Genomic DNA, 17,991 nt, shown 5'->3' with positions numbered 1-17,991 from the left:
CTGGCGGAATGCAGTCAGCAGCAAGATCTGGTCCCCCAGCACCTTCCCTGGCCAGTGGGTGTCACAGGCTGGTGGGCACTGGGCAATGTCAGCCCAGACACCCCGGCCAGGGGGAGCTGCAGCTGGCTGGCAGGGACCCAGGCCATGGCCTTTCCCAGCTGCATGGCAGCCAGGGTCACATTCCTGGGATAGCTGGGAGCTTTGCTGTTCACACAGGGAAAGGTCACCCTTGTGCAGTCAGGCAGCTGCTGGGACCACCACCCAGGCAGGGCAGGGGCAGTCCCAGCAGGCAGGGAGGGAGCCCAGCAGCACCTGCCAGAGCTGAGCTGCTTTCCAGCTCAGCACAATCCAGCCCTGGCACAGCCAGAGGGGCAGCTGCAGGCAGCCCTGAGTGGGGGCAAACAAGGCCACAGTGGGACAGAAGATGGAAACTCCAGTAAGTAAAGGGAGCTGGTGGCACAGACACACATCACCATGACCACCTGCAGATCACAGAGGTGCTGGGGTGACCTGGGACTGGGATGGTTTTCATGGGACCGAGACGGTTTTCATGGGACCAAGATAAAAGTGAGTTAAGGGGAAGAGATTTATTGGTTATTCTCTATATACACATATATATTAATCTGTAGTAGAAAGCAGCAGTCACTAAGTGCACGGAGCAGCACAAACTTGTGCCTCTTCTCAGGCTGCAGCTGGAGATCCGGCCACGCAGCCCAGCCCAAATTCACTCTCTTGCCTTCTCTGCGCTGCAGCCAAATATGGGGGGAGAAAGGCTAAACCTGCAGGCAGTGAGGCTGAGGAGCACAGGAGGGACTAGCAGGGTCTCAGCTGAGCCAGGACCCAAGACTACTTCTCCTGGAAATGCAGGTAGAGCTCTGACTTGATCCCAAAAATACAGTCACCTAGCACAGTGCTGGAAAAGGTAGGGACAGATCCCTGAGGGTGTTCTGCCCCACCGAGGAGGTGGAGGTAGGACCATAAGTTGGAAGGATGGCTCCTCCATCACTGAGCCAGGCCACAGGGCCTGGGCAAGTACATGGCAGGGCCCAGTGAGTCCCAGGGAGCACCCAAGTCTTGGAGCAGCTGCCAAGGACAAGAGCAGAGCTCTAGCACAGGGACCCAGCTGGTGCTGCGGGGCAAGGAGGGCTGGTCTGCCCGCAGCCTGGCGCTGGCAGGAGGAGTGGCAAGCGCATGTGTCCTCTGGCAGGGTGATGCCACGCTGGGAACCAAGCAGCACTGGCTCCTGGTGAGCAAGGGCAGGGCACCCACTGTCCTGGATGTCAGGTAGCACAGGACCCAGGAGCTGGCTGGACCTGTTTTGGTCACTTGATGAGCACCTGGTTGCACAGAGCACACACAAACACTGTCTCCCTCTGGGCCTCCGGGGCTGGAAAGGAAAGCAGGTGTCAGAGATGCTTCCTTTCCCCATCCCAGCCTGGGGAACCCAGACAGGGCTGCCCTGAGAGCTGCAAACCCTTCACTGGTCTGACCTGAACCAGGAAGGTTCTACCAACCCTTTCAACCACAGCTGAGGCAAATCCCCACAGGAGACAGCACAGGTGGGAGCAGGAGCTTTGCTCTCGTCCACCTCCTCACTCACCTGTGGCTCCCATCACAGCCTTGGGGACTTTGAAGGAGCAACACCTGGAGCAGAAACTGTTCCCACAGTTGCTGCAGTTCCGCTGTAGAGAGAGAGAGATGGAGGTGAGACACTCCTCTGGACACGTTCCCAGCCCTCCCCAGCAAACTCCAGTGCCAGAGCACTGCTAACAGCATTCCCTGCTAAAGGGGAGTGAGCACAAACCCTGAGCCCTGACAGCAACACCAGAGAGGTCATCTGCCCATAACACCCGCACAAGCCACCCAGGCCTAACGCTGGATCTGCATTCAAGCATGCACTAACATGACAGGCAGCCTGTGCCCAGCCCAAGAAATCACTGGGAGCACAGGGCCCAGGAGGTTTAAGGACACTACATGACTTCCTATGCTGTAGTCCTGGAGGGATGCAAGTTCCAGAGAGTCCCAGAGGTATATCAGACTGAGCCAGAAGGAAGGGGAGCAGACCACAAGTCTGTAGAACACCAGGCAGCAGCAAGACAGCAACACGAGTCTGGAGGGGACAAGATATACATCCTTCCCAGAACTGTCCAGTGGACCACACGCCAAGCATCACATGCATGGGGCTGACAACAGGTGTGGCCTTTGCTCCCCCATTTCCCACAAGCAGCCCCCAAGCTCTGCTTCACAGAAAAGCTCCTAGGCCACAGGAGATGGGCTAAACCAGGGCACAGACCAGGTGTCTTCTACACCAGCACACATGGGTTTGGCCTGAAGCACCTTCCAAAGCAGCAAAAAGACAAAGGCTCCACAGCACAAGGCATTCCTGGCACCATTAGGCATGTGACAACACCCAGCACGTAGCTGAGGTCATCTGCTGCCGGACTGCCAGCTGAGCACAACACCTCTGCCCCAGGTACAGGCAGCAAGCTGGGGCAGATGCCAAAGACTCACCCTCTTCTTGAGCACAGAGAAAGTGGCTGCGCAGCCTGTGCAGCTCCCTGGAAGAAGGACAACAGAGGTCAGGCAGGGACTGCGAGAGGCACAGGAACACCCCTACCTGTCACGAAGGCTCAGCTCAGAGACCATGCTGCTGCACCTTCTCATCCCTGCACTTCCCAGGAGAGCTGGGAACACCCTCCCCATGGAGGAGGGAGGTCAGTGGAGGTGTCAGCACATCCCCAGCAGACATCACAGCACTCTGCCCACTCCCAGTTCAGTGGCCACCACTTTGCTGAGCTTCCCCAAGCAGCACCTGCTCCCAGCCTTACCAAAGTTGTTGCTGGGGTAGCGCTTGCGCAGGCGCTCGGTCAGGCGTGACACCTTGCTGCGGATCACCTCATTTTTGCTCATAAAACCATTATCTGGGAGGCTGAGGTCAAAATCTGCTGAGCACTGAGAGCTCTCGTCATCCTCCTGCAGAGAGCAGAGCCAGCTGAGCACAGAGGGGTCGCTGGAAGCACCCCAGGGGGCTGCAGGGAAACCCACCCCACAGACGGGCATCCAACAAGCAGGGTGCTCCACCTGGCATCACCACAAACCACCAGCAAATCCAGCAAGGCTGCCAGCTCTGGATGGGAGGAGATGCCCCTCTTGCACACCTTGGCATGGTAGTACTCACCATGACCAGCAGCTGGTTCTCCTTCTCCCGCAGCATGGGACAGAGAGGTAGCACAGATGGAGTCAGCAGCACACAGCCCGACAGCCGCCCTTCCTGCGCACCCAGCTTGCCCACCAAGGTCCCCAACCCTTCCCACTCCAGCTACCCAGCAGGCACAACCCACCCCTGCCAGCCTCAAACCTCGATAGCATCTTTGAACTCTTCGTCAGGCTCTGCCTCCTCTGCCTCCTCCACGCTGCCAGGGGTAAGGTCCTGCAAGAGGTTCACAGAACTAGTCCTGCTGTATCCCCACCCCTGTCCAAAGGTGGGCTTGTGCTTCCCTGGCAGGTTCAAGGACAAAGGACCAGCTGCCCAGCAACCCCATGAGTGAGTCCCAGAAGGTGGGGTGAACCTCTGCCTCCCCAGGTCATGCCCTTACATGCAGCCAAAGGGCTGAGCCAAGCCACCAGCACAGTAGGGCAGCCCCCAATAATGCAGGAGGGGCTCCCAGGCTTCCAGCAGAACTAGAAGGAACTTGCGGGCAGAGGGGCATGGGCACAGCCAGACCGAAGGGCTGACCCTGCAGCTCCCACTCCACAACCACCAGCCCTGCCCTTATCTCACCTCTGTGCTGGTGGGTGTGGGGGTCTGATCCAGGGGGGCAGAAGCTGGCAGGGGTTCAGCAGGCTCTGGAGTGCTCTCAATGGGTTTGGTGCCCACACATTGCTCGAGTGACGCCTTGAGCTCCATTATCACTGGTAAGAGAGGAACACGGCTGGAGTGGGGAGGCACTGCCATTCCCCCAGCCCTGCCACACAAAAACTGGCTGCAAGAGCCAATCTCCAGGGCTCCGGATGGGATGTTGGCACATATAACCTTGACCCATCAGGTACCCTGAGCCCTCCTCGCTCACACACCAACATTAGTGCAGCAAGCAACCTCCACCACAGGCTAGGCAACAGCATGAGCCTTAGTCACATCTCAGTGACACGGATCTCCTCCAACTGTACTCTAGCATGTGCTGCAGGACAGAAAGTGCCTTCAGCTCTTCTCTTCCCCTCCAACAGCATATTTTCAAGCCTGCATCATACATTGCCACAGGCACCGAGAGTATTTCAAGTCCTTCAGAGCGGGGTCAGTGACCAAGAGAGGTGGCAATGCTCACGCACAGGCTGCATCACCAGGCCCTGCTTTGCCAGTACAAAGGAGAGCAGGAAAGAAAACCCAGGGCAGGACACACATCAGAGGAGTGTCTTGCCTCACATTTGAGCCCCACCACCTAATCTGGGCTGCTCAGCACCATCCACAGGACATCGTTGCACTCTGGAGGCGCCAAGTCCCACAGCAGAGCCCAACATGGGACACCAGGCTCACACAAGGACTCCAGGAGAGTACTGGGGCGGGATCCGTGGCACCAGAGGGCTTTTCCCCAGCAGGCCTCTTACCTTGGTAGAACTGGGTGTTGCCCAGGAAGAGGGTGCTGTTGAGGATGGCCAGGACCCAGCAGAGGGGCAACAGGTAAAGGACACAGACAGAGCCCAGCAGCGCTCCGTAAAACCTGGGAAGGAGCAGCAGGACACAGCAGTCAAGACAGAATTATTTGTGCCAAAGCGCAAGCTCCCTTCCTTCACCTGCTCTCTCCAAGTACCAAACACATCAAACGCAGCTCCACAGACTGGGCCCCTCTCCCCGCTAAGCCCCACACAGGATGCCTGACCCAGTACTACTTACTGGGAAGAGACAGTGGGGTTCTCCCAGTATAGTACACGGTACACTGCCTCACAGCTGCAGCACATCCCACTCAGGAACCCCTCCAGCTGGATCAGGCTGTGAACATGACCTCACATAAGAAAAAAAGCCCCACAAACACACTTGCCTGGGCTCCCTCACACTCATATGCTTTATGGGGGCCAGGCTGACACAAACCCAGGCCCTCCGCAGCCACAGAGAAGCTTCCTGGCTGCAGAGGCCCCAGGAGCCCCACAGCTGTGGGGGCTCCAGAGACTCACAAGCTCTTGACCTGGGCGACAGCCTCCTGCCGCGAGAGCTGCACCTTGCGCAAGTCCTCTCGGCGGACGCTGTGGTACCTCCTGTGCAGCAGCTCCAGCTCCGAGGGCCGGGCACGGCACACCTCCTGCAGGTAGCCCAGCAGGGCCGGCACCACGACCGACAGGGCCAGCACTGAGTACCAGGCAGCTGGAAGAGGCAGGACAGCGTCAGGCCAGGGGCTCCAGGGCAGGGACCGGCCCTGTCCCCCCACACGCACCTTGGCCGAGGGTGAGCAGGAGGAAGTTGAGGCCGAGGCAGACGAGGAGGGAGCACACGGGCCGCTGCCACCTGCGGAGGAGAGGGACGGTGAGGGACCTGATGCCGCCGGGACGGTCCCGGTCCCGGGCCACACGTACCGGAGGAGGGAGCGGACGCCCTCGGCGGCGTCGCGCAGCGGCTCCAGGTAGAGCTCCAGCCGCCGGTAGCTCCGCACCAGCTCCAGCAGGTCGAAAGCGGCGGCGGCCCTGGGCGAAGACAGCTCCGGCGGGGCCTCACCGCCCGCCGCCACCCCTTCAGGGCTGCCCGCCGCCCCGTCGCGCTCCGCCGCCTGCATGACGGGCTGGGCCGAGGGAGCGGGACCAGAACCGGCCGCTGCGGCCCCGCAGCCACCGAGCTGAGCCCTACGCTGCACCCCACTTCCGGGAAACAGCCAGGTGCGCCATGACCTCACCCACGGCGTCAGCACACAGCCAATCAGAGGAGCCAGACGAGGAAGAGCAGGAAGAAACCCCGCCCCTGCGAGGGCAAAGGGGCGGAAGAAGCCTCGGCCCCAGAAGTGACGGGAATTCGGCCCCGCCCACCCGTCCCCGTCCCGCCCGACTCGCCCCGCGGGGACCCATGCGAGCCCATGGGCGCCGGGGCGGGTCCAGCGCTGCGGGGCTCGGGTCCGCGGGTGTGCGCTGGATCCTGCCAGCGGTCTGGGCGTGGGGCTCGGGCCGGTGGGTCCGATCTAGATCTGGGGCTCGGGGCCGACCTGGGGCTAATCTGGGTTCCGTCCCGGTCTGGGTCTGGTCCGGTCTAGGACTCGGTCCCAGTTCGGGTCCGGTCCAGGATCAGGGCCGGGAACTGACCCCGGTCTGGCCCTGGCCTCAGTCCCAGTCTGGATCTGACACTGTTCAGGGTCTAATCCTGGTGCGGGGAGCGCGGCCCAGGCTCGGAGCCAGCCCCGGGAGGTGCCGGCTGCCCCCGGTCCACCCCTGGCCCTCCGGCAGCCCAGCAGAGTGGGCGCGACTGCCCAGCAGTGACCCGGCCCCGAGACAGAGATCCCTTTCAGCCCGGAGTGACGAATCCCACAGGAATGCAGCTGCATCCTGCCCTCATCCTGTCCCTGCAGCCGCTCAGCCGCGGGCACTTGGCGTCCTGCCCGCTCCCTCGCTCCGCTGGGCTGCGGGAGGCGCTCGCACCCAGTGCCCGTGCGAGAACCAGGCTGTGCCTTGTCGGAGGGGGCAGCTGGGATGGGGACAGCCCATGTTCCCAGGGGCAGAGGTTTAAGCCTTGCTACCAGGAGCAGTGGCTCAATGCTGGGGAGCCTGCCCGTGACCCCAGAGCATACCAGGATGTTGCGAGCATTGCAACAGGCCCCGGGAAGGGAAGCCCCAGGGCTCAGGGCTACAAAGCCAGGTGTGATCTCAGCTCAGAGCCCATCCTCAGCAGGTCCCAACCCTGGCACAAAGCCCCAGACACCTGGTGAGTGCCAACATTGCTTTATTTGGAAGATGAATCCATAGGCACCAGAGAAAAGGCAGGAGGGGACAGAGCTGATGTGACAGGCAGGACTGTAGAAAGCTGGAGAAAGGCACTTGTGGTGGCAGAAGCCCTGCTGGGCATCTGGGATAGCACTGGAGCAGGGGGGACAGGCTGTGTCAGAGACCAGCCCTGACACAGGGTAGGAACAGCATGTCTGGCCCAGGGAAGGGGTAGAAGGCCTGGGGTCTGGCAGCATGACAGGGGATCAGCTGGGACAGCAGTGATCCAGTGCTAACCCCAGACCACTCTGAGCCTCAGGAGGATCACAGCTGCTGCTCTCCACCCCAACAAAGGCACCAGAGAACCCCAGGCAACAGCCAGAGCCTGTGGCAAGCTGCTGGGGACACCTGTCCTCCATCCTGAGCCCATGCAGAGACTGGGGCAGGCTCTCCCTCTCATCGGGAGCGGTAGAGAGGACCTGCCTCCAGGCAGGGTGAGAAGGGCTTGTGGAAGGGCAGCCCTGGTGCGGTGCTCCTCCAAAAATTCTCAGTCTCTGGCTGCCCATTGCTCCATTCAGTCCTTCACAGCCTCCTCAGGGCTTGGCACCCAGCAGGCTGTAGAGGCTGATCCACAGCTGGGGCCTCCTCTTCTCCTGTTTCCCAAAACAGGCTGTGTCCCACACCTGGCCGCAGCTCTCTGGCAGCCACAGTGCCAGCGGCAGCCCAGCACTGCCATGCTGCTGTGCTCACCCTTCCCCTCCACCTCATCACACTGTCCGGGCAGTGCAGGGCCTCAAGATGAAACCAAAGAGTCCCTAGATTAGTGTTTTCTGGGATGACAAACGAAGCACCGCAGAGCCAGGCAGGGCTACAGGCCAGTCTCCACTGCCAACAGCGAGGACATGTCTGTCGCTGTTGGAGCAGCCGGACCCCGGCACAGGCTCAGTGCCACTCAGAGCCACGAACCTTGCTGCAGGGGAGCTGGTGCCCCACTGCCTTCAACCCCAGAGGCACCTGGCCCCATCCCGGGGCAGTGTGAACCCCAAGGGTAAAAGAATTTACTCCCTGCCCAGGATCACAGGACCAGGCTACGGCCCCTTCACCCTTCCCCTCGCCCCGCAGTGATGGAGGCCTTGCTGCCCTGCATGGGCTCAGCCCCTGAACAGGACAGCATGTCCAGGGGGCTGGAATTACACCAGGTCAGGCTGTGGGAGACTTGGGTGTCTCCACACCCCAAGAGCACAAGGCAGGGAGGGGCTAAGCCCCGTGGGACTCCAGCAAGACGGCGGACATGTTCAGGCCAGACAGGAGGAGGGGCCCGGGCTGGGGAAGTTGAGATCAGAGCCTCCGTTAGGGAATTGCGGAAGTGCTGCGCGGTTGGGAACGGCAGGAGGGGGCTGCCAGTGGGTTGGTGGAGCTTATGCCCACCCAACCCCACCACACACCACTGCCCCCTGCTCTGCTCCCCCAGGTCAGTCCTCCACCCAAGGGATAGGTCGGTACCCACCTGAGCACACAGCATCTGCAAGGCCAGGGGTAGGGGAGTTGGTCACAGGCCCAGCAGGGGCTCCCAGAAATTGAGGTCCCTCTTAGAGACTCTCCACTTGGGTCCTTCCACTTGCAATAGCCTACATTTGTCCAGGGGCAGGAGAAGGGCTTGTGTAACGGCTGGGTATCCATGCTGTTTCGGTGGGATGCAGGGGAAGCCATGCTCAGGGGAGGCCTCTGTCTGTCCATCCATCTGCGTGGAAGTCTCTGGAGGAAGAGCGGTGCAGTCAGCCGGGAGGGGATGGGGTGGCAGGGTCACTTCTTCCTGAAGAGGGGCTGCACTCTGTCCATGGGTGAGGAGAAGGGGAACCAAGTGCTACAGGGTCTCAGATGATGTCGCGCTCATCCCGGCAGCGCCGTGAAAGGCAGTAGAGCCCAGAGAAGAGGTACAGGCAGGCGGTGATGCCCCCGCAGATGGAGGCGCTCAGGTAGGCACCATAGAGGCAGCGCTGGCTGTAGCCTGGCAGGTTGCAATAGCTTCTCTGCTCAGCTTTGTAGCCCATGATGCCAGTGGCGGCTGCATAGAGCCCCACGCCCAGTGCCAGGTCGTGCACCAGGTTGGTGAGGAGCCATCGGGAGCCCAGCCACGGCACCAGTGCCCAGCGCCCCAGCAGGCTCAGCCCAAAGAGGGCTAGGGTGAGGAGCCAGACCAGGACGGCAGCGAAGAGGGCGAAGTGGGCCGCCCCCTCATATTTGTGAGCCGCCACTGTCACCCAGAAGGCAGCGCCCAGCGTCAGCTGCCCCAGGCGCAGCAAACCCAGGGGGCTCCGCAGGTAGGCGCGGTGAAGGCTGAGGGAGCCGCGGGTCGGTGGTCCCGGAGGCGGCGGCACTGCCGGGGGAGCCGTGGGGGCCATGGCGGGGCCCTGCCTGCTCCGGCGCGGGTCGGGCGGAACCCAGGGCCCCGGTAGCGACTTCGTCCCCCAGCTGCTGCCAAACATCTGGCGCCTAACGGTCCACCCCGCGCGGGGCCTCTCTCCTCTCCTCCCCTCCCTCCTCCTCCCCGCCCCGCCTCCGCGCCTCCCGCCGGACACCCGCTGGCCGAGGCCACCGCCGGGCGGGAGGCGGTGAGAGGCGGCGGGAGGAGCCGGCGGGAGGCGGCGAGGCGCGGGGCGGGCAGTGCCGGCGGCGCGGGCGGGGGGAGCGCGCCGAGGCTCCCCTGTACGTCACCCGGGATTCCCTGTCGGTGTGACGCGCACAGGCGCTCCGCCCGGGGGCGGGGCCGCGCCCGCCGCACCTCCCTCCTATTGACGTCACTTGTGCCACGTGTCCCTCCTCCGAGAGGCGGGGCGGCTGCGCCCCTCGGCGCCGATTGGCCCTGGCAGCGGGAGGCGGGCGCGGATTGGCGGCGTGGCGCGGTGAGTGAATGAACGGGGCGAGCAGCGCTGGGCAGCGACAGGATCCCGGTGCGGCGACGCGGAGCGGCCCCGGGACCGCAGCGGCCAACCGGTGGATTCGCGTCGGCCGCCACCGCCAGGTCTGTGGGAGGGGCCGGCGGGCGCGGGGCGGTTGAGGGAAAGTGGGTCACGGCGGGGCCCCGGGCGCAGGCGGGGCGGGACCGAACCTGAGTGCGCCGGCCCGAGCCGGGTGCCTCCCGCGCTCCCGGGCGGCCCCGCCCGTGCGGCTGGCCTCCTGCCCGGCGCTTCGGCCCGCCCCCTCCCTGCTGCCGCGGCGCGTCCTTCCCCGCCGCCCGCCCTTCCTTGCCAGGAATCCGCGCCGGGTCCCGGGGGAGGCGGGCTGGGCCGGACGGCGGGAGCGGAGTGGAGCCTGACGCCGTCTCTCCGGTGCTCACAGCGGCCGTGGCCATGGGTACGCCAGCTTCGGTGGTGAGCGACCCTCCGGGGCGGGTAGCGCCCGCAGCCCGCTGCCGCAAGCGGGCCTCGGCCAACATCTTCCAGGGCGTGGGGCTGCCGGAGCTGCGGAGCCTGTTCCGGAGCGGTGGGGCCGAGCTGCCCGAGGAGCGCGCCCGCCTCGTCTGGCGGTACGGGGACCAGCGGCGCATGGCGAGGGCCCTGCGGCGGCTCCGGCGGCGGCCGGCCCAGCCCGGCGGCGGAATAGCGGCACTGCGGCGCTTTAGTCACCTGCGGTAGGTGTGGGCTGGGGGAACCGGGGAAGCACGGCCAGGCCGCGCCATTCTCACACACCTCTTCCCTGCAGGATCGCAGAGAAGGGGCCAGAGGACAGATGTGGGGCCGAGGCGCACCCGGGATTCGCACAGCAGCACTAAGCAGCCAGTCCACGTAGGAGCATGGCTGCTGGAGAGCAGGTGCTGGGAACAGCCAGGGTCTCCAAGGACACAAAGTGTACTGGACAGGGTGCAATAGCTAATAAAAGGTGGACAGTGGCAGCTGCATGAGGCTCTGGCTGTGCCCTGCTCACCCCTGGCCTTCCCCCAGGGTGACAGGATCTTAACCCAGGCTGTTGTGCTGGACAAAATGCAAGGGAAAGAGCCCCAACCTGCTCTACAGTGCTGCAGAGACATGGAGACAGCCAGCTGAATGGCAGCTCTGTTATTCAGACAGTTGCATGGTTTAAATACATTACATACATTTCTACAGTGCATTAGAACAATACATTTTGGGTCAGTCAAAGTTGCAGCTGGGCCTGGCGAGGGAGCTGGGGTCTCACTGCTGCCCACCCTGTGCTTGCACAGCCAGTGCTGAGCCCCCTCGCCACAGCAGGAGATGAAGGAGCTTCTCTGCAGCAGAGCCCCAACCCACCTGCATTCCCCAGGCCCCCCAAAGATGGGCTAACAGGACAGCTAGATCCAACACCAGCCTCCCCCAGCAACAGGAGAAGCTGCAGCTCAAGGCAAGCAGATGCAGGCAGCAGTCCTGGAACTGTTTTAGACAACACAAGCTCAGCAGCTACTGGGGCAACAGGGGCTCACTGCCTTACCCCTTCCACCCCACTGCCAGGCCTGCGAGATTGTCAGCACCGGGGCAGCCAGGAGCCCATGCTGGCACCCCCATGCTCCCATCACACCTCCCACCCATGCAGCAGAAGGGCCTCTCCAGCCCTTCCCCTGCCCCTCGAGGGGCCCGAGGCACAGGCGGGGCTGGCACCATGCTGGCTGCACAGCAGCCAGGGAGCTGGCTGGGAGCAGGGGCAAAAGCCAAGCGAGAGCAGCCATGGAGACATGGCAGGAGAAATGGACTGGAGCAGCAGAGGGCGGTGGGGTGCTTGCACAAACCTGTGGCCCTCTCCAGCTCTGGGGGTCTCTAGGCTGAGGCCCCTCCCAGAGCTGCCTGCTCTTCACAAGGACAAGCCCACACCTCTTTCCCCTTAGTGTCTAACTGCACCCAAGCCAGCCCTGTGAGTTGTCCCTCATATGTCCCCTCCTCAAGCCCCCAGCCAGAGAACAGCCGTTCATTGCGGTCCCTGCTGCACCAGCGGGCAGCAGGAACTCCCCCTGAGGAAAGCAGCGTGCACGGGGTTGGGGCAGAGGAGGGACAGTGGAGAAGTATGTTAAACCCTTGGGGAAAGGCAGGGGGTATAACCTGCTACAGGCCTTCCCAGCCTGGCAGCTGGCACAGCAGGGAAGAAAAGGGCCAGTAGCTGGTGTAAAGGGCTGGACGGATTCTGGACTGGGCAGCCTGCTCATCCCAGCCCCGAGCAGGGGTGCTCAGAACCACATGCAGGCCAAGGAAGGGAGGCAGGGGCAGGGTGCCAGCCACATCACGGGCTCCTGGCAGATTCCCACACCTCCCCCTGGGCTCTGCCCCAGGCAGGGCACTGAGCTTCAATAGAGCTGGGGAGGGGACCATACCCAACGTGCCTGGCTCCTCCAGTTCAGCTGCAGGGTCCTTCAGCCACACCTGCTCGCTCTACCCAGAAAGTCAAGTCCCAGCCACAGGAGCTGGCAGTGGCCTGGCTTCCCTCACAGTGCTAGTCCGAGGCAGCCAAGCCCTGCCTGCAGCTCCCACAGCTACCACCATGAGAAGAAAGGCTTCCGGCTCTGGAAGCTCTGCGTGTAGGACTCGCTGGTGGTGCGCTGGTGGGAACGCGCCGTTTCCACAATCACAGGCGGCATCTGAACCAGGTGCAAGGGGCTCTTCCCATCTTTTAGCGCCTGAGTCAGGTTCAGGATCTGTTTTGCACAACAAAGCAATACCTGAGCTTCCCTGCTGGAGCAACAGAACATCCACCCCAGCACCCTTCCTGCCACGCAGGCAGCATGAGGCTCTGACCTTCCCTACGCACAGCTTACCTGGCCTCTCATGACAGCAATCTGCTTGTGAAACTGTCCTCGATCAAAGCCAGGGTCTTTCTGCAAAAGACAGAGCAGCGAACATAGTAGGATCCACCCACTGACCCACACCATGCAAGAGATGCCTATTCCCCAAGCAAGCCCCTTGCCTCCTGTCCCGCAGGTTTCCTGCTTCTCCCCACACTGAATCGTCAGCTCCTGGCAGAGGGATAATCCTGCTATGCCCCAGCCCAGAAACATCATCAGCTTGGCTACCTTTCTGTGCCCTGCAGCTTGACTGGAAGCTCCCCAACACCACCTCACTTTTCTTCCTCCCAAGCCATTCTCACCTGCTCCCCCAGCTCACCTTGAAGAGCTCATACAGATCTTCCTCCAGGTCCTTGACAAAGTTGGGGTCTGAGATCTTGGGAAGAATCAGGTCCTTGATCTCCTGTGAAAAGGGGATTTTGGCCTGGGGCAGCCAGGCCCAGTAGAATGGATCTGTGGGAAAAAGCAGGAGACATCAGAGATGGGGATGTCAAAGAATGGTGCCACATGCCCCTGGGTGCCAGACCACCTGAGTCTGGGACCCAGGGTCCATTCCTACAGCTTCTGCTGAGGCAGAGCTGCCCATGAACCCAGAAAGTTTGCAGAGGGACAGCCTTAGCCCTCTCCTCTCCAGCCCTTGAGGAGGATGCCAGAGTGTGGAGTTGTATAGCTCACCAGGGTGCCCTGGCACAGCCTGAGGGACTCACATGCTCTCCAGGAGTCTGGGTGTTTCAAGGGAAAGGCCAAACCGTTGTCTATAGCAGCCAGCTTGATGATGGGCTCCTTCACAACCACCCAGTCGCTGTCCTGGAAGGAAGAAGAGCATGTCACAAGGAGGCCCCTCTGACAGGAACAGTCCCTCTCCAACTCTCTGCAGCCAGGATCTTTGCCCTGGCTACCATAGAGGTACTGCAGCCTCTCACCCCTTGCCTGCAGCAAAACATTGTCTGCTTCAGGTGGGAAAAGGACAAAGCTGTTCCCTGCAGGCCTCACCCCAAGGATGCACAGGTCCAGCAACACCAGTTTCCCCGCAACAGAGCCCAGCTGCATCCTAACAAAGTCTCACTAGGCCACAAACCACCAATGCAGAGGGCAACGAAAAGCCCAGGAGACAAGATCAGGTCTTCACACACTTGGAACCCAAGCCAGCTGGGAAAAGCCCATCCATCTGCCAGGCAGGCAGCTTGCAGGAGCAGAGCCCCCCATGGAGCCACTCACCCGCACGCCCGCGCTGTCCAGGGGACAGTCATACTTGATGAGCCAGTTGTCATTGCCCCGATCTGCAGGGAGATAAAACCAGCCATGTCAGTGCCAGGGCCTGCCGGCACCACACCCAGCAGAAGGATACTCCTCCTCAGACCCAGAAATGAGACAGATGAGTTTAAGGTCCAAACTCTACCCCAGAGGCCTGGATCTTGCTGCAAGCATGGGAAACACCACCAACCCCCACATAACCAGCCCTGGAGACTGGAGAAGTCCCAGCTCACAAGAAAATGGTCAGCCTGCAAGCCCCAGAGTATGACCCTGACCACTGCCAGCCTGGCAGGAATTCAGAAGCCATCATCTCCCGGGACACAGGCTGGTAGCCAGAGCATGGCCACAGCAGTGGGCAGCCACAGGAGTTGCATTCTACCCAGAGGCAGCTGCCATCTGGCAGCAACTAAGTGGTGTTGAGAGCAGTTTTGGGTGCCGGGAAGAGATGCCAAGCTCCTGTCCCACTCTCTCCAGCTGTCAGGACATAAGCAAGCAGTCAGTGTCCCACACCAGGCAGCTGACCCTACCTGTGTTCCTGATGATGTAGTCGAGCACCACCAGCCGCTCAAACTGCAGCAGCAGCTGCCGGTTGGTGTTCTCTGGGAGCGGCTCAGCTTCAAAGCGTCGCAGCCAGTAGTCAGCATCCTTGTAGCCTTCCACGAAGAGCTGGAAGGAGCCCACCTAAAGCAAGGAAAGGCTGCCTTACAGGGGGCTGGGGAGGATGGAGAAGTGGCAACAGGCAGGCGCGGAGGCCAGCAGCCCTACCTTGGGTGGCAAACCAATGCGGTTGAAGCGCTGGCCGACTTTCGGCACCTTCTCCAGGGCCAGCCTCTTTCCTCGGGACTTCACCCTGTCGATGGCACTGTAGTTAAAGGTTTCACTGGCCAGATACACCACCTGGGGGGACAGGGACACAGATGTCAGCAGGGGCACCTGGCAACTGTCACAAGACTGGCTGATAAAACCAAGACACTGCATTTCCCACAGCTCTGCCCAGCATGAGGATCCCCATGGCCTCAGCAGGAGCAGTCCTAGTCCAGAGCTCTCAACACAACAGCTCCAAGGTCAGCAGTGCCACAAGACAAGGTGCGAGCAGAGCCGGGCAGAAGCACATAAAAGCCTCCCCAGGACGAGATCCCAGCAATTGCTCCCTCACCTTTGTGCGGGGAACAATGTTGAGTTCCAGTTTCTGGTCCACCAGGCTGGCGCCCGCCTCTGACAGGTAGCCCTGGTTGAGGACAAGGCAGTCTCTCCCAAAGCAGCATGGGCAGCACAACTTCTGCAGCCACTTGGTCCACTTGGGGTTCAGCTGCCCGTAGGGTTCCTCATTTTTGGGTTTGAAGACACCAATGATTTTCTGTGAGTGGGAGAGAGAAGGGCTGACTCAAGGCAGTTGGCAGAGTTGGGACACTCCCCACTCAGCCAGCCTGTGGTAGGGACACTCAGAAACGGGCCCAGAACAGCCCCTCACCAGGGCAAAAACACAGCTCCTGGGACCAGGCAGACCTCGCAGCTCCCGGGAGGGAGGTACAGGGAGGGACCCTTCCGCAGTGCCCCATCCCATGAGAGCAGGGTACTGCCCAAAGGCCTTCATACCCAGCTCATGCACCTGGAAACAACCTGCTTTGTCCCAAAAGACACCAGTGATGCTGTTGTGCCCTGGTAAATGTCCCAGTTCCACCACAATGACCTCTGGATGGCTGGGGTGAACTACTGCTAACCACTGCTCATTAGGTCCAAGCAGGAGAGGGAGGAGGATAACAATCCCTGCTCTAGCTCCAAAATCCATTGAATGGAGCTGATTCCAAAGTGACCAGAGGAAATGGGACCAGAACAGCAGAGCAGCTGGAGAACCCCAAGGAGCCCAGGGCTGGCAGCTCCTGCTCTGGGGCAACTCAGCAGCACATGTGGCCAGCCCTCCTCCCCACAGCTGGTGCTGGCCCCAGCCTGAGTGGGTGGCATTTCCCCAAGCCACGCTCCTGCCACAATGTAGAAGTGGAACATGAGTCCCACCATCTCAGCGAGGAAACCCAGTGCAATCCCAGCCTGCCAGGGGCCAGAAGTCAGCCCAGGGCAGGCAGGAGCAAGGCTTTGTCCACCAGGAGGAGGGAAAGGAAGCATTTGAGGGAGGAGGACCACTTCAGCCATTCCCAGATCACATGGAGAAGCCACTTCCCCTGAGCAGACAGAAGGCATTCCCCTCATCAACTCCACATAAAGGCACATGACTGCCAACATGCCCTTGGGCATGAGCCTGCAAGAGGCTTGTTGGGAGCTTTGCCAGCACAGCCCTGTGCTCCACAAAGCCAGTCCAGTAGAGCAAGGCCCGGCCAGGCAGGGATGGCGTGGAAGTGGAGGCCAGAGACCTGGCAGCACAGTATCCTCTTCCAAACAAACCCGTGTTGGGAGCAGCACTGACAAGGAAAACAGGTCTGCCTGGTGCCAGCAGCAAGGCAGAGGGAGCCAGGCCTGCCCAGAAGTGCAGCCGGCAGTTGAGGTAATCCCAGCTTGGTCCGCTCAGGCCCCAGCAGCCCAGGGAGAAGCAGAACACAACAGAAAAGCTTTTCGCCCATGCCCTCTCCCCCTGCCCACAACAGCAGCACGCTGCACTCTCTCCCCGCTGCTGGTGTGGGAGGTTTGGCTGACCCTGGGCAGCAGCCACAGACACCTGACAGACACCACATTCGCTGACAAGAAGGCAGTCAGAACAACCTGCCAAGTGACATGGCCAGGAGGACGTGCACTTTGGCTCCTTGTACACATTCTCCACTGGCCCTCACCAAGTTTGGGTCTCCTACAGCCAGGCTGCCTCTGCCCTGCCACCCCCAGGCAGCTCATCCAGTCACCCACCCCAATGACACCACGTCTCACACTGGGCAACAGGAGGAAGTGAGTATTGCCCCAGAGCCCACCAGCTCAGCTGGGACCTGACTGCCACAGCTCCCAGGAGCCAGACTCCACCCAGGGCAGACAAACTAGGGCACATCAGAGACCAGCGAGCCCAGTCCTGCTTCCCAGCACACACGCAGCGAGAGTCATGGGAAGCAGCAACAGCTCAAGTAATTAGGCTGGGTGCTGCAGGCCAGAAGACAAGCCATCCTGTGCTGCACACACAGTGGCATGGACATGGCAGCCACACAGCTGACCAGATCTATAGTGGACCAACTGTATGTCAAAGACTTTCCCTTGATTATACCAACCACACAGCCACAGATAAGACATCTCACAGGCCAAAAGCCAGCTCAGATCTCAGAGACACAGCCCGAGGGCTGGAGTCACCGTGGTTGGGAGATGCTGATGCACAGGCCTGTGGCAAAGGGCAACCCTTCCTCTTTGGGCACAAGAGCCAGGCAGGAGGCTGAAGCAGCACTTGGACACAGCTGCCCCCAACTCGTGCTGCTGATCCCACTGCACATCTCCCGGGAAGTCCTGGGTGGCTCCAGCCACTCCTACCAGCCCCCCAATGCCGGTCAACCCCGGGCCAGCATCACCAGTGCCCCCAGGAGAACCCTCCTCCTGGCCAGCACCGCCCAACCCGCAGGCCTCGGGGGCCACCCCGGGGCAGGCACAGGGGCTCGGGGCCGGCTCACCCCCTGCGGGTCCTTGACGAAGTAGCTGCCGCTGGAGCCCTGCGAGATGCGCTCGGGGAAGATGCCGCGCTCGCTGGCCAGCTCGGCCCGCCGCACCACCTCGGCGAACTCGGGGTCCTCGGGGAAGTCGTTCCGCTCTCGCTGCGCCGCCGCCGCCGCTTGGGCCTGGGCCTGGGCCGCCGCCTGGGCCTGCGCCTGGGCCTGCGCCGCCGCCGGGCCCCGCGCCCCGCGTTCCAGCAGCGGCTGCCGCTCGCGGTCGCGGCCGCCGGGGGAGCCGGGAGGGGAAGGCGGCGGCGGCGGCGGGGGCGCGGCGGGCGGGAGGGCGCGCACGGCGCCCCCCGGCAGCCCGTAGTCGGGGGCCTGCGCCCGCTCCGGCGACACCAGCGGGCTCGTCTCGTCCATCGCGCCCGCCCGGCCCCGCCGCGCCGCCCGCACCCGCCACTTCCGCTCGCGTCACCGCGCCACCACGCCCCG

The 17,991-nt window shown here is 62.1% G+C and overlaps 4 protein-coding genes across 15 annotated transcripts; 1 reads left to right on the top strand and 3 right to left on the bottom strand.

The window, feature by feature from the left end:
* Positions 1–568: 568 nt before the first annotated feature.
* ZFYVE27 (zinc finger FYVE-type containing 27) lies at positions 569–5,883 on the bottom strand. 11 transcript variants are annotated; one of them, XM_065068295.1, is made up of 13 exons: positions 5,563–5,882; positions 5,424–5,494; positions 5,167–5,353; positions 4,889–4,984; positions 4,603–4,715; positions 3,782–3,912; positions 3,359–3,430; positions 3,179–3,199; positions 2,829–2,973; positions 2,512–2,558; positions 2,065–2,110; positions 1,601–1,682; positions 569–1,387 (listed from the first exon to the last, which is right to left on the bottom strand). In XM_065068295.1, the coding sequence occupies exons 1-13, from the start codon at positions 5,757–5,759 to the stop codon at positions 1,003–1,005; spliced, it is 1,593 nt and encodes a 530-aa protein (XP_064924367.1). In that variant the 5' UTR covers positions 5,760–5,882; the 3' UTR covers positions 569–1,002. The 11 variants fall into 11 exon arrangements, with proteins under 11 accessions (XP_064924367.1, XP_064924370.1, XP_064924368.1 ...); XM_065068298.1 differs by having other exon boundaries at positions 1,975–2,110; positions 5,563–5,878; XM_065068296.1 differs by lacking the exon at positions 4,889–4,984 and having other exon boundaries at positions 1,975–2,110; positions 5,563–5,883.
* A 1,010-nt stretch (positions 5,884–6,893) lies between these two features.
* MARVELD1 (MARVEL domain containing 1) lies at positions 6,894–9,521 on the bottom strand. The gene has a single exon (XM_065068336.1). It carries the CDS (start codon positions 9,375–9,377, stop codon positions 8,766–8,768), a length of 612 nt encoding a protein of 203 aa, XP_064924408.1. The 5' UTR covers positions 9,378–9,521; the 3' UTR covers positions 6,894–8,765.
* A 136-nt stretch (positions 9,522–9,657) lies between these two features.
* Positions 9,658–10,780, top strand: AVPI1 (arginine vasopressin induced 1). 2 transcript variants are annotated; one of them, XM_065068343.1, is made up of 3 exons: positions 9,658–9,794; positions 10,231–10,522; positions 10,594–10,780. In XM_065068343.1, exons 2-3 carry the CDS (start codon positions 10,242–10,244, stop codon positions 10,661–10,663), a joined length of 351 nt encoding a protein of 116 aa, XP_064924415.1. In that variant the 5' UTR covers positions 9,658–9,794; positions 10,231–10,241; the 3' UTR covers positions 10,664–10,780. The 2 variants fall into 2 exon arrangements, with proteins under 2 accessions (XP_064924415.1, XP_064924413.1); XM_065068341.1 differs by having other exon boundaries at positions 9,750–9,913.
* Positions 10,781–10,931: 151 nt separating this feature from the next.
* On the bottom strand, positions 10,932–17,980 carry PI4K2A (phosphatidylinositol 4-kinase type 2 alpha). The gene is made up of 9 exons (XM_065068308.1): positions 17,518–17,980; positions 15,084–15,284; positions 14,693–14,824; positions 14,455–14,608; positions 13,892–13,953; positions 13,381–13,480; positions 12,993–13,126; positions 12,647–12,706; positions 10,932–12,526 (listed from the first exon to the last, which is right to left on the bottom strand). The coding sequence occupies exons 1-9, from the start codon at positions 17,917–17,919 to the stop codon at positions 12,365–12,367; spliced, it is 1,407 nt and encodes a 468-aa protein (XP_064924380.1). The 5' UTR covers positions 17,920–17,980; the 3' UTR covers positions 10,932–12,364.
* Positions 17,981–17,991: the final 11 nt, after the last annotated feature.

This window comes from Columba livia, chromosome 6 (genome assembly GCF_036013475.1).
Source record: "Columba livia isolate bColLiv1 breed racing homer chromosome 6, bColLiv1.pat.W.v2, whole genome shotgun sequence".
In the NCBI taxonomy this organism is placed as follows: Eukaryota; Metazoa; Chordata; class Aves; order Columbiformes; family Columbidae; genus Columba; species Columba livia.
The sequence above is the reverse complement of the archived record's forward strand: the minus strand, read 5'-3'. Positions and strand labels throughout refer to the sequence as shown.

Excerpts from the sequence above, each read along its gene's own strand:
- ZFYVE27 (XM_065068298.1), bottom strand. The coding sequence starts at position 5,759 with ATGCAGGCGGCGGAGCGCGACGGGGCGGCGGGCAGCCCTGAAGGGGTG. Across the intron at positions 1,683-1,974 it reads ACTACAGCATAGGAAGTCAT|CGGAACTGCAGCAACTGTGG; the intron begins GTAGTGTCCTTA and ends CTCTCTCTACAG. Across the intron at positions 1,388-1,600 it reads GGCTGTGATGGGAGCCACAG|CCCCGGAGGCCCAGAGGGAG; the intron begins GTGAGTGAGGAG and ends TTTCCTTTCCAG.
- MARVELD1 (XM_065068336.1), bottom strand. The coding sequence starts at position 9,377 with ATGTTTGGCAGCAGCTGGGGGACGAAGTCGCTACCGGGGCCCTGGGTT.
- AVPI1 (XM_065068343.1), top strand. The coding sequence starts at position 10,242 with ATGGGTACGCCAGCTTCGGTGGTGAGCGACCCTCCGGGGCGGGTAGCG. Across the intron at positions 10,523-10,593 it reads CGGCGCTTTAGTCACCTGCG|GATCGCAGAGAAGGGGCCAG; the intron begins GTAGGTGTGGGC and ends TCTTCCCTGCAG.
- PI4K2A (XM_065068308.1), bottom strand. The coding sequence starts at position 17,919 with ATGGACGAGACGAGCCCGCTGGTGTCGCCGGAGCGGGCGCAGGCCCCC. Across the intron at positions 13,954-14,454 it reads CTACATCATCAGGAACACAG|ATCGGGGCAATGACAACTGG; the intron begins GTAGGGTCAGCT and ends ATCTCCCTGCAG. Across the intron at positions 12,527-12,646 it reads TTGCTGTCATGAGAGGCCAG|ATCCTGAACCTGACTCAGGC; the intron begins GTAAGCTGTGCG and ends TGTGCAAAACAG.